Source organism: Kryptolebias marmoratus, linkage group LG10 (assembly GCF_001649575.2).
Source record: "Kryptolebias marmoratus isolate JLee-2015 linkage group LG10, ASM164957v2, whole genome shotgun sequence".
Classification (NCBI taxonomy): Eukaryota; Metazoa; Chordata; class Actinopteri; order Cyprinodontiformes; family Rivulidae; genus Kryptolebias; species Kryptolebias marmoratus.
The window spans coordinates 22,251,411-22,265,008 of NC_051439.1; the positions used below are offsets into that span (position 1 = coordinate 22,251,411).

The following is a 13,598-nucleotide window of genomic DNA, read 5'->3' on the forward strand; positions in this document are numbered from 1 at the left end:
TGTGTGTGTGTGTGTGTGAGGCCGTGTGTGTGTGTGAGGCGGTGGGGACAGAGGGAGGGAGACAACTGCTGCCGCTCTGCTGGGAGCAGATGTTCGGGATCTCTGTAAACTGTTAATAGCTGCGGGATCTCGTTACGTTTAATCCTTTAAAGGCCGAAGTTCCACTGCGGGACAAAAACCGTCCCTCGGCGTCTTCGTCTTCGTGGGACACGCCGCCTCTGCTGACGCCGGAGGACACCGGCAAGAATACCGACGGTTCGCGCCTTCTGTTTCTTTGTCTGTTAGCAAAATATCTATTGAACCGCTGGGTGGATTTAAATGAAACTTTCAGGAAATAATAATTAGATAAACGTCTACAACTGATTAACTTTTGGAGTCAATTTGATTCAAGATGGCCGTCACAGCTAATCAACCTTTGTGAACACAAAAATGACTGTAACTCTGTGAATTTTACAGATTTTCAGCTGAAATTTGGGGTGGTGGTAGCTGAGAGTCATCCTCAGCACATACTCTGAGCACTAACAGAATGCATGAGATCTCTGTATAAAACCGTGAAGCTAAATACAGGAATCAACCCTGTTTGTCTGTTAGCGAAATATCTCCTAAACCGCTGGGTGAACTGTAATGAAACTCTCAGGAAATAGTAATTAGATGAACATCTACAACTCATTAACTTTTGGATTCAATTCGATTCAAGATGGCCGCCAAGCTAATGAAAATTAGAAAACACAATAATGGCTGTATCTCTGTCAGCTTTACAGATAATGATCTAAAATTTGGGGTGGTAGTAGCTGAGACTCTTCTGAGACGTATAATTGAAGCTAACTGAACATTAGCATGCACAGCGGCGGGCGATATGCATTTTATTCAGGCTTTTTGAGCTGGAATTTGCTAAAGAAGTGAGGTATTAGAAGCTAAAAGTAGCTAAACAGCAGCTAGCAAAAGGCTAAAAGCTACACGTAGCATAAGATGGCCTCCGCCCCCCACCCTCTCACCTTGATGCCTCCCATCCTCTGCTCGCCCTTGAACTCCTTGCCGTTCTTCAGCCAGTGGATGGTCGGCGTCGGGTTCCCGTCGGCGGCGCAGCGGAACTTCACGGTGTTGGCCGCCGGGACGGCGAGGAGCTTCTTGTCCATCCGGTCCGGTCGGGTCCAGAAGGGCGCCTCTGTTGGTCCGAACAACAAAACAATCGCTGGATGCAGTCGCCTTCGAAAACACAAACATGGCTACGAACGCTCTTATTTGTGGTTTCTAAAAATATCTTTGTGAGCGGCTCCTCCAGCGGCTGCAGTAACTCCTCCAGGCCGGCAGGTGGCGCTGCTGAGACGCTGAAAACAGGAAACAAGGCGTGGAGCTTAGAAAAACACCAACGACTGTCTGCGGTTTGAACCCGAGGACGGCGAACAGAAGAGCGAGAAGATTCAACCACTAAAGTGTCCAAATACAAGGACATGATGGACATTTTTCAGGTCCTGTGATGGACATCTGGGGGACAGGGTGTTAACGACGTTCAGATCGAACCATGTCCCTCATTTTGGACGTAAATTTGACGCATTTTCTTGATCTTCTTCTGCTGTTTTTATCGTTGGCGGTTCAGGACGCGGTGAAAACCTCTGCTCGCGGCGGCCATCGTTCCGTCTGCTCGCGGCGGCCATCGTTCCGTCTGCTCGCGGCGGCCATCGTTCCGTCTGCCCCGTCTGCTCGCGGCGGCCATCAGGAGCCAAATGTTTGGTCGTTTCTGCCGAGGCGTCCGTCACGCTTCAGGTCGTAGGTCGTGGTAGGTGTGGGTCTGTGACGTCACAGACTCGAAGCTCTGTGTGCGATCAGGTCCCCGTTTTATGAAAATCACAGCCTCGTCAGAGCGTATTCCTGGATGCGCACATTGTTCTGTCCCCCCCCCCCGAGACGCAGACAGGCAGATCTGGATCAGGTCTCAGTCGTCCCCGACATGCCGACAGATCCCTCGGATCTGTCTGAGCTTCTGATGTTTTATTGATCCTGAAAAAGGCCCTAAAGCGCCGAACATGAAACCAGTGACGTCTATGTTTCGCCCGGAGCGGGAGGAAACCGCCGCCGTCCGACCCGAGGCGTGCGGAGAGGCCGCAGAGTGGCAAGAAACACGGTTTGACAGATCTGCCATCTTCTCACCCGGACAACAATGCCGGAGTTCATCCAGCGGGAGTTTGGAAAGCTGTCAGGGAGATTTATTGAGTTGTACTGAGACGAGTCGGAACAAAGCGGGCGCAGCCGGGTCGGATGGGCTCATTGTTCCAGCTGCAGGGAGCGAGAGCAGCGAGAGCAGCGAGAGCAGCGAGAGCAGCGAGAGCGGCGAGAGCGGCGAGGCGCGGCGAGGCGCGGCGTGCTCACGCTCTTCATGAAAGTCTCTGTGTGTGTTTCCCAGGACAAAAGCTGTGGGGGCGGCTGACCGGTCCTCATATGTCTCTATTCTCCGGGTCCAGATTCAGGGGAAGCCAGAGGAGCTGATTAGCATCTGAAAGGCAGCACTTCAGCGTGTTTCCATGTGTGCGCCGCAGCCGTTACACCGGGATCACGTCCAGAGAGTCTGAGCCGAGGCGTGAGGCGGAGTCCTCACAGGGTCCTCACATGTCTCCTGCCTTCAAACTCCAATCAGAGACGTCCAGGCCCCGCCCACCCGGGGACGGGGGTTCCACGGTGGGATCTCAGTCCCCGAGTGTCTCCAGAAAGTCTTGCAACTTCTCAGGAAAACCCGCTGACGGTAAATAATAACAATCACTGAAGACCTGATCCAGATCTGCCTGTCTGCGTCTCGGGGGGGGGGGACAGAACAATGTGCGCATCCAGGAATACGCTCTGACGAGGCTGTGATTTTCATAAAACGGGGACCTGATCGCACACAGAGCTTCGAGTCTGTGACGTCACAGACCCACACCTACCACGACCTACGACCTGAAGCGTGACGGACGCCTCGGCAGAAACGACCAAACATTTGGCTCCTGATGGCCGCCGCGAGCAGACGGGGCAGACGGAACGATGGCCGCCGCGAGCAGACGGAACGATGGCCGCCGCGAGCAGACGGAACGATGGCCGCCGCGAGCAGAGGTTTTCACCGCGTCCTGAACCGCCAACGATAAAAACAGCAGAAGAAGATCAAGAAAATGCGTCAAATTTACGTCCAAAATGAGGGAAATGGTTCGATCTGAACGTCGTTAACAGCCTGTCCCCCAGATGTCCCTCACAGGACCTGAAAAATGTCCATCATGTCCTTGTATTTGGACACTTTAGTGGTTGAATCTTCTCGCTCTTCTGTTCGCCGTCCTCGGGTTCAAACCACAGACAGTCGTTGGTGTTTTTCTAAGCTCCACGCCTTGTTTCCTGTTTTCAGCATCTCTCCGCAGCGCCATCTGCAGGCCTGGAGGAGTTACTGCAGCCGCTGGAGGAGCCGCTCACAAAGATATTTTTAGAAACCACAAATAAGATTTTTTTTAGGGGTTAAATAAAAGCTCCTGTGTGGATGATGTGAGAAAGCAAACATGGCTCCTGAAGTCAAACAGGACTCTGTGTTCACTCGGACTCCCCAGCTTGCAAAGACAAACACTCTCCATGTGAAACCACACACACACACACACACACACACACCTCCCCCACGTAAAAAGTGAAAACCTGTCAGGTTTTATTGCTTTCCCTCCCTCTTTGTCTCCGTCTCTGTGGAGCTGGCGTCTTGCTGCTCTCACACAGCGTCCAGAGGACAGAGCGACTCGGACGCCGTGTCCCTCCTGAGCGTAAAGACGGCGCCTCGTCCTTTCAGGGACGTCTGCTCCTTTAATGCTTCATTTTAACTCAAACCAACAGGAGTGGTTGTGGGTTTTTAGGTGTTATTGAGGGACAGTTAAAGGACATTATCGTCCCTCACAGCTTGCTGTTCGATTCCCCGCCTGGATGCAGAGAAACAAATCTCGACATCCGGAGATTAAAGAGCAAAACACAGAATGACTCCTCTGCGCTTTTAACGGGTCAAATCTGACTCTGATTCTGCGTCCAAACTGCTGTTTTTAGTGTGACTGCTCCTGCAGACTTTCTGCTATTTTAGCTCTTTTCATAACAAAACCTTCAGCTCATTCGGCTGACGGCTGCTGGGACTTTTGGTTTCTGTAAGTTTTATCCTTTTCAAAATATTTAACTTTATTTGCAAACATTTTCCTCATAGAAATACATGAAAACTTTACTCTCTTTGAGCTGCTGACTCTGTTTAGTTCAGTTAGTAGCTAACCTTTCTGCTACTTTTAGCTTTCAGCTAGCACTTTCCTTGTTTAACTTTAATTCCGCCTTTTGTTTCTTTTAGCTTTCAGCCAGCCTTTTAAAACCTTTAGGTACCGTTCTGCTACTTGTAGCTTTTAGCGTTTGTTCTTCTACTTTTAGCTTATCTTTTCTAACTTTTAGCTGTAGTTAGCCTTTTGCTACATTTAGCTGTAGTTAGCCTTTTGCTACATTTAGCTGTTAGCCAATATTTTCTCTTTCAAATCTGCTTCAGCTGCTGGTTTTGGTTTTGTCTTCTTATAGCTACTTTTAGCTGTAGTTAGCCTTTTTGCTGTGTTTAGCTAGTGTTTTGCAACTATTAGCTCTAAGCTAAACGTTTGCTCCTTTTAGCTACCATTTCGCGACTTTTAGCTCCTAGCTAGCCTTTAAAAGCTTTTAAGCAACTTTTAGTATGTAGCTAGGCTTTTCCTACTTTTAGCTGTTGGCTACCTTTTTGCAACTTTCAGGTAGCTTTATGCTAAAGCTACATTCTGCTGGTTTTAGCTTTAACACCTCAGCTTCTTCAGCTCATTCAGCTCTCTCACAGAAACTAATTCCTGCAGTTTGAATCCGAGCCACCTCTCTCCTGACGTTTTGCTCCGAGCTGCCGGTTGAAAAGGCCGAAGTGTGATTTCCTTTGGCTCGGCCGGAGTGCTTCAACAGTTAGTTGGTGCAGGAGACGGTGCTGCACAGGCCGAAGCCGCCGAGGTGAGGGGAAGGAGGCCGCGGTGGCGCCTGCGAGCACACTGACTGATTTCATTCCAGATAACACTGGGCCCCTTTGAAGGCACGCCGGGCCCAAAGGGCCCGCGGGGCTCAGAACCGGAGGGACGGCGGCGCTGTGAAGCAGCAGCGCAGGGCCGGGCATTCGGCTCTTTGCTCTGCTGCCAGGATAAACAACGAGGCTGCAGAGAACAGATTAGGCTCTGTTAGCCTCACACACACACACCCTTTACACACACACCCTTCACACACACACACACACACACACACTCAGAGTGCCTCTCTTTAATAACTCGTCGTGTGAGGCCGGCTGTCAAACGGCTGCAGTAGTTTCTCATTTTAACTGAATAAATGATGAATTCTACTCTAAAAATAAAAAAAAAGAAAAGTTTTATCTATTAAACGTCTTGTTTTTGGGTTTTATTTGTTTCCTAAACGTGATTTAACTTGTTTTTTTATCAGCGACCTGCTAAATTAAATTCAGTTTCAGGTTTTATATGACCTTCCTGATTTTAACTCCTGATTTAAACCAGAATGCTAAGAATGCTCATTTTTCAGGATTCAAACTGTCGTTTTCTTGGTTTTATTCTACAATCGATGCATTTCTGTCTTATTACGCTACATTTAGCTTTCAGCTACAATTCTGATACTGTTAGTTTTAGCTAGCCTGTTGCTAGTTTAAGCGTCTAGCTAGCCTTTTGAGACATGTAACTGGCTTTTTGCTACTTTAGCTTTTACACAGTGCAGCTTGCTTTTTGATCCATTTAGATACCCTTTTAGTACTTCAGCTTTTATTGAGCATGTTGCTACTTTTAAGTGACATTCTGCTGCTTTTAGCTAACATTTTGCTACTTCTAGCAAGTCTTTTGTTAGTTTGAGCTAAAAGTTAACATTTTGCTACATTTGCAGCTAGTGTTTAGCACTTTTTTAGCTTTTACATAGCATTTTGCTTCTTTATCTTTCAGTTAGCTTTTTCCTACTTTAACTTTGCTAGTTTGAGCCTGTAGCTTATCTTTAGCTTCTTTTACTGTTTTAGCTAATGTTCTAGCTTTTACAGTGTTTTGCTCTTTTCAGCTTTTAGCTAGTCTTTTACTACTTTCAGCTTCTAGCTTGCTTTTGAAACCATTTAGTTACTTTTAATACTTTAGCTTTTACTTAGACTTTTGGTACTTTAGCTTTTAGTTAGCGTGAACTTATAGCTAACTTCTTGCTACATTTAGCTTTGTAGCTAATGATAAAAAGTGTCATTACCTGCATCCTCATCGTAGTCTTCATCATCACCGGACGACAGAGAATCTGGTGAGAAAAACAAAAAAATCTGTTATTTATTTATTCATTTATTCATTCAGTCCATTTGAGTAGAAGTCGTGCCAAATTTAATTTTTTACTCTGAACAGCTGGAATATTTGTAGACTGTAAAGACTTAATGGTAGCAGGTTGTTAGTGGGTTGTTAGCAACCTGCTGACAAACAGCTAACAACCCACTAGAAACCTGCTAACAGCCCGCTCACAACTAGCTAAAAACCCGCTAACAACCTGCTAACAACCAGCTAACACCTGTTAGCAACCAGGCTTAGCAAATTGGCTCCTTTTAGCTTTTTGCTACTTTTAGCTAACATTGTACTTCTTTTAACTTTTAGCTTTTTCAGCTCATCAGTAAAAAGTCTAAATATTCTGCCACAACAGAGCTAAATGATCAGATTTATTAGCTTTTTTCAGCTTGTTAGTTTCATCTAATTACGTAAATAAATATAAGAAATTATTCTAATGATTGAAACAAAGGAATAAACTGAAAACCTGTTTTTTAAGGATTGCATATCGCCCGCTGCAGTAAATGCTCAGATTATGAATTAAGGATGACGCTCAGCTACTACCACACCAAACTGCAGCTCGATATCTGCTGAGCTGTAGTCTGTTTGCTAAATTAGCTGTGGCAGCCATCTTGAGTCAGGTTAGGCAGGCTCAGGTTTCATGGCGGCGTGTGAAAATAAATATTTTTTTCCTCCAGCCGAAGCTGTGATGAACCTTCGGCGCTCCTCTTCCTCCTCGCCGCTGCTCGTTTTAACCGTCCAGGTTTGGACACTTCCTGTTGATAAATCTAACGCCGCTCTTCGCTGTCTGACACCTTGCCTAAATATTTGAGCAACGACACGATAGCTCTGTTTAAAATGGAGGGAGGAGAACTGTTGGTTCTGTAGGAGGGAACCCTGAAAAATGGGATTCAAACAGAATAAAATCACTTAAAAAGGCAACGTCCTGTTTTCTTTCTGACTCAAAACGTTCGGCTGATTCACGAGTCGGCTGCTGCGACGTTTGGTTTTAGAGACTTTTACACTTTTTAAAATATTTAGCTTCATAAACAAATATTTCCTCCATAGAAACACATGAAGTTCTCTTCAGTTCCTTCAGGAACACCGTTCTGTTTAAAACCAGTTGCAGCTAGCCTTTAGCTACTTTTAACATTTAGCTCAGCTTTGTCACTTTTAGCATTTAGCTAGCCTTTTGCTATGTTTAGCAATTACCTCACCATTGTCCCTTTTAGCTAGCTTGTTGCTACATTTGTTATCTAGCTAGTTTTTCCTACATTTAGCATTTAGCTAGTTTTTTTCAACTTTCAACTTTAAGCTAGCCTTTTGCTATATTTAACATTTAGCTCACCTTTGTCCCTTTTAGCTAGCTTTTTGCTACAGTTAGCATCTAGACAGCTTTCCCAACATTTAGCCATTAGCTGGCTTTTTGCTACTTTTAACTTTTAGCTAGCCATTGGCTATGTTTAGCTTTTAGCTCACCTTTGTGCCTTTTAGCTAGCTTTTTGATTCACTTAGCATCTAGACAGCCTTCCCAACATTTAGCCATTCGCCAGATTTTTTCTACTTTTAACTTTTAGCTAGCCTTTTGCTATTCTTAGCTAACAGTTTTTACTTTTAGCTTTCAACTAGCTGTTTTTGCTATATCTGGCTTGTAGCAAACATTTAGCTTCCTCTAGTTTATTTTTTAAACTAGTGTTTTCCTCCTTTTAGCTTTAGCTAGCATTCTGCTTCCTTTGGCTTTAGTTTCAGATTTCGGTGCTCATTCGGCTCTCCTTCATCTGTTTGCACCATGAGCTAAATTCACCTTTAGCTGTTCATCAGGAGGCCTGATCTGTGGGAAACATGGCTGACTGTTAGCTGAAGCTGTGTGTGTCTGTGTGTGTGTGTGTGTTCATCCAGCCTGGCAGCGAGTTCATGTGGTGTGGAAACAGAGCAGTAAAATAACAGAGCTTCAGTTTTAGCTGTTATTCTTCAGATATTTCAGCTGCGACCATTCCAGGACCTCTGATTTGATTTTGCTGACAAACAGCCAAAACGTTTCTGCCGCACAAAGATTTGTTGTAAGACCGGAGAAGCTGATTCAGCGTTTCTATATATATATTTTTTATTATTATTATTTCCCGTAGAGTTGTTTCAGTCTAACTCCTCATTTCAGCCGTTCAAACATCAAACCGTTCGGCTCGTTCAGGAGAAATTTTATTAGCTTAGCTAGCTTAGCAACGACCATACTGCCACTTTTAGCTTTAAGGTTTGTTATTATTACTCTTTCAGCTTTCCTTTCTTGGCTTTTAGCTGACTTTTTTGTTACCATTCTGCTACTTTTCTGTTTAGCCTTTAGCTGTTTTTAGCTAACCTTTTCCTGCTCATACCTTTTAGCTAATCTTCAGCTTTTTAAGGTTGAGCAGCTGAGCTCCTTCAGCAGCATTTCATTTAGCGCTCAGGATTCAGTTTTCTTTCTCGCGGTTAGCGTGTCAGCGGCTCCACGCCGCGGACCCGAGCGGCGCCGGGCTCTCACCTGTCACCCTGACAGTGAAGTTGCTGAGCAGCAGGTTCGTGCGGGCGAGCCAGCACGTGTAAACCCCGGAGTCGTCGTACGACACGTTGATGACGCGCAGGATCCTCTGCCCGATCCGCGTTCGGTTGCCCGGCGCGAGCCCGGCGCCGTCTTTGAACCAGACGACGGGCTGCGGGGGGCCCTCCAGGTCACATGACATTTCCAACATGTCCCCCACGCCAAGAATGTAGTCCTCCGAAAAGGCTGCCTCGCTGGACACAAAGTCTGCAAAACAAAAACAAAAAACAAAGGAGGAAACGTCAACTTATCAACCGGTTTGGATTCCAGCGCTGCCATTGGAGGGCACGGAGGCGGGACAATCATGGTTGAGATTTCCAAGATGTTAAATCCAAAAAAAAAGGAGAAATTTATAAAAATACAAATCAGTCAGGATGGGATGGAGACTCTATGGCAAAAACAAAATCTCATTTTATATGTTTAACAGAAGAAAATCAGAGAAAAAGGACAAAACATGAAACAGTTTGGATGCTGAAGGAATGCATATCACCCGCCGCCAACGTTTCAGATAACTTTCAGATCAGTTCGCGCTCAGCGTCCGAGTCGGGGATGACTCTCAGGGACCACCACACCAAATCTGAGCTCCATGTCTGTGAAACTGAGCAAGTCGGAGCCAGAAATAAAATAATATCTGTAACAGGCTGGAAGTGAGATAAATGAAGTTCTCTTTCCTCCAAAGACACAAAAGACGGTTTGTGAGCTCATTTCATATCATCGTGATCTGGTTTCCAAACAAGCAGCTGCTGTAACAAATTACGCAACACACACACACACACACACACACACACCTGCCTGTGGGAACCACTGCGTGTTCAGAGTGATTTATAGCAGCGAATACGCCCACCTGCTACTGTCAGAAAGGACAAAAACATTAGCGAGCGCCCGAACGCATCGCGCCTGAACGCATCACGCTCACAGACAGGCCCAGGCTGACAAACTCCTGAGCTTCAGGAGGAAAAAAAAACAAAAACAGACGGATAAACGCCGGCGGGAAACACGGTTTCTACGTGAGATCATAAAATCAACAGAGTCTTTGTTTCTGAACCAACAGGATGTCCTGATAGTTCCTGAAAAACCAAGAAGTGACGGGAGATAATGTTTCTACCCATGCCTGGTTGTGCATCTGTTTGTCTATAAGCCAATGGACGGATTTGAACGAACCTCTACATCGACACGATTCAAGATGGCTGCCAAAGCAACTTAGCCAACAGAAAAATGGCTGGCTTTGAGCGATCCTCTCCGTCAGAACCTGGTCATAAAAGGTGGCGGGCGATATGCATTCCTTTAAGGAGCGCTCTGGTTTTAATTCCCTCGGTTTCTGTTCTCCGTGGAGGAATTAAACCCTCAGAACGGGAGGGGGTGTGCAGCGGTTTCTGGCTCCGATGACCAAATTTACAACCGTTTTTGTCCAAAGTGAGGAGAAGAAAAACACGAGACAGCGGAGAATAAATCCAGCTCCGGCAGGAACAAACCCAACCTTTGTGCCCGACGGGGAAGGAAACACGAGCGCACGGGCAGCAGGACGTCGTCAGGTCGACATGGAGAACCCGCAGAGAACCCGGGTCGTCCAGACCTGACGGAGGAGGACTCGCTTCTTCAGGGACACGAAAACTGAGGAAACGTTCGGGTTTATAAAGACTGAAGAGAGCCAAAGTTAAAAGAAACGCTTAAATCACTCAATAAGACAGGCGGACAAAACAAGCAGACTGAAAATTAACCCTCAAACAGCTGCTGTGAAAAAACTACATGTCAACTACAACTATGAGAAGAAAAGCATAAATCATTAAAATATAAACATTTTAATGCAGAAGAAATGTAAAGTTTACACATTTAGACAGCTCAATAGAAAAAAAATCAAAAATCATAAAATTAACTGTGATTGTGTTAAAACTGGTAAAGAAATTAAAATAAACCAACTAATTGTGCTTCAACGCTTCTGCATCTGGACCCTTAATTATTATCCAAACACACTAAATGGGAAAACCTTTCATTAGCATTTATTGGATCTGTGTGATCCTTTGATCTTAATAAAATAAATGAATATTATTCTCCACTTTGATGTTTCTGCCGTCAGCGGATAAAGAAATGTAACGTAGAGAAAGAAGAAAACAAAACGAAGACAAATCCGACGAGCTTTAAGGCTGACACTCCTCTTCTCGTTCTGGTTAAAGATCTGTTCCTGCTTCAGATCCGCAGCTTTGAAATGCAGATTTCGAAGCTGCTCCCAATTAAAATTCTGCTCAACCTGGGTGGATCTAACAGCTCCAGTAGGAGCTGCTCCAGAGATACGAGGTCAGGAGGAACTCCTGATCGGTGCTCGGACTCGTACCGACCCTGAAGATGCAGCTGGGAGCAGAACTTCCTTATTTTTACATGATCTGAGATAAAAAACAGAAAAACTGAGGCTGAGCTGGGCTGAAGACGGACTCAGTTTAAAACACACCAAATGCAAAACGTCTCGAATTTCTGTAAATGTGACGATTCATGAAAAAAAACACAAGCAGCAAAAAGCGATTCAGCCTTTAATCCTGATATATTAACAAATAAAATACAGATCAGCAGGTGGGCCGAACACTTTCAGTAACTTTAACGACAGAATAAGGTTCAGGTCATCGAGTTGAAGCCCACTTTCTGAGTGTTTGTTGCTGTTCAAACTGGCGCTGCTGCAGCTCCCGTCTTAAACAGCAGATGTCGCTAACGAGAAAACAGCACCAGAAGGAGAGCTGATGTCACTTTTTCACAGAATCTGACGTTTACGGGCCGAACGGTTCTTTAACAACCTTTAAAGTTTGCTTTCGCAGCACCTGAGGAACCCTGCGATCGCGTCTGATTCTCCGCAGGTAGCTGTTGATGTTTGAGTTTGACGATGAAGTTTAGGAAGAAGTCGAGTTGTGAGACGAGGACTCAGCCAGGAGTGGACCGTACCATTCTGTGTTATTCAGAGGAGGACTGTCCCACTCCAGCCTGAACCTGCAGCCAGCGAGAAGCAGCCCGTATATTTCAGGCCCGTGCCGTCGTTCAGACCCAAATCCTAACAAACAACGTCTGTCTCTGAGCTGCTGGGGTGTGTTGTCTGTTCAAGTCCTGCTTCCAGCCTTCATCTTTTCTGTTTCTGAAGAGGTTTATTTATGCTCTGCAAACTCCTCCTGGGGCCAGCGGGCAGGCTGCAGCCCCGGGGATAAAAAGGCCTCTTTATGTTGGAGTCTTTCCCCCTCTTTAACACACACACACACACACACACACACACACACACACCCTGAGTGGAAGATCCTGGAGGAGCAGAAGGAGTAAAAGCCGAGGCTGGAAAGTTGTCGCCCTGACCGCGGTCACACAGGCGCTGCTTTAAACCAACCGATGCAACTTTTTAATCTTCTCCTGAAGCTTCGGTGGTAAAAGTCTGAGCTCAATGACAGGAAGACATTTTAACCACGAGAACCGGAGGAGAACGAACCAATCGGGCAAAGCACAGCGGCAAGCGGCGCCTTTTTTAACCTCGCCGAGGTTCTGCGGTCAGAGGAATCCAAACGTGAGCCTGGTATCAGCTCACCTGCCTCTCTGATGGTATGGGGGTGCATTAGTCCAGGTTTTAGAGCAACATCTGCTCCCATCCAGGACTGTTGAACAGACAGAATGGGACAACCTCAGGTCCAGATGTTTACAGGCTGATGGGAGATTTCACACAACGTCCCAATTAGCAATTAAAGTTTGTTTTGAATCTCAGTCTCATATTGATCAGTTATTTGATTTAAACTTTAAAAGCTTGAGAGTAAACAGACCAAACTGAGGTTTTCTATCAGTTTCCTCCTCTGCTGGATTTCACAGCCGTCACTGAAGAACTAAATTAAGACAAACAGCAAGTTTCATCTTTGTTTAGGCTGCAAGACTAAACCAAAGAAAAACTCCTTCAAGTTTGGTTTATTTATAGAATCGATTGCACAAGTTGATGTATAATTCTGTTTCAACGTCTCCCTTTTTTGTTTTGTTTTTCTTGCCAGGCAGCTTCTTGCATAAATAAGATCCTCACAGGTTCAAACAGGCTGCAGAGAGGCGTCGAAAATGATAAAAAACAAATAAAACGGAACGAGACGCTCGCTGGTAACGGTTAGTGTTCAACAGTTTCTGACTCACATCTGGGTGGAAACATTTAAAAAACGAGACATTAAACTGATCTTCAATCCATTTAGCTCAAACTACAACGAGCTCCGGTTTCCAACACGTCAGGAGCAAGTTGCAGCAACAAATTGCCCGTTGCAGTGACGGTCGTGTTTGTCAGGCTAACTCAAGGGTTTTATTCCCGTACTTCAGCAGTTTGAGGAACTTCTGAACGATAACATGGATGTCATCGGTGATGCTGGAAGTTAGTTTACGCGGCAGCCATCTTGAATCCAGCGGTTCGTGAGATATTTTTCTAACAGACGAACACAGACTGGCAGTTACATGATCAACCATTTTTCCTGGCAAGAGAAACAATCCAATAGTTAAATATTAAAGAAGTTAGCTTTAAAACTAACCCTTCTGAGGAGCTAAAGCCTCCGAGGCGGACATGTTGGTTAAATCCGGGGCGGCCTCAGCAGCCGCCGGCAGCTTCTTTTACTAATTAAAATTTTTAAAAAAAGCTGGACTGGCAGCCAAACATTTGGCACGCTCAGCACCCCGTCAGACTCGCCAACATCACATGACCTTCAGACAGGATCAGCAAAGTCCAACACCCCCCCCCC

At 45.6% G+C, this 13,598-nt stretch overlaps 1 protein-coding gene across 6 annotated transcripts in view; it reads right to left on the reverse strand.

Moving 5' to 3' along the window:
• Positions 1 to 13,598, reverse strand: part of fgfr3 (fibroblast growth factor receptor 3) — a 66,135-nt gene that overhangs the window by 43,857 nt on the left and 8,680 nt on the right. For all 6 annotated transcript variants that reach the window (XM_037977647.1, XM_037977645.1, XM_037977643.1 and 3 more), the window contains exons 3-5: positions 8,824 to 9,087; positions 6,250 to 6,294; positions 996 to 1,165 (exon numbers count right to left, since the gene is read on the reverse strand). In XM_037977647.1, coding sequence (XP_037833575.1) covers positions 996 to 1,165; positions 6,250 to 6,294; positions 8,824 to 9,087 — 479 coding nt within the window. The remainder of the gene's footprint in view (positions 1 to 995; positions 1,166 to 6,249; positions 6,295 to 8,823; positions 9,088 to 13,598) is intronic.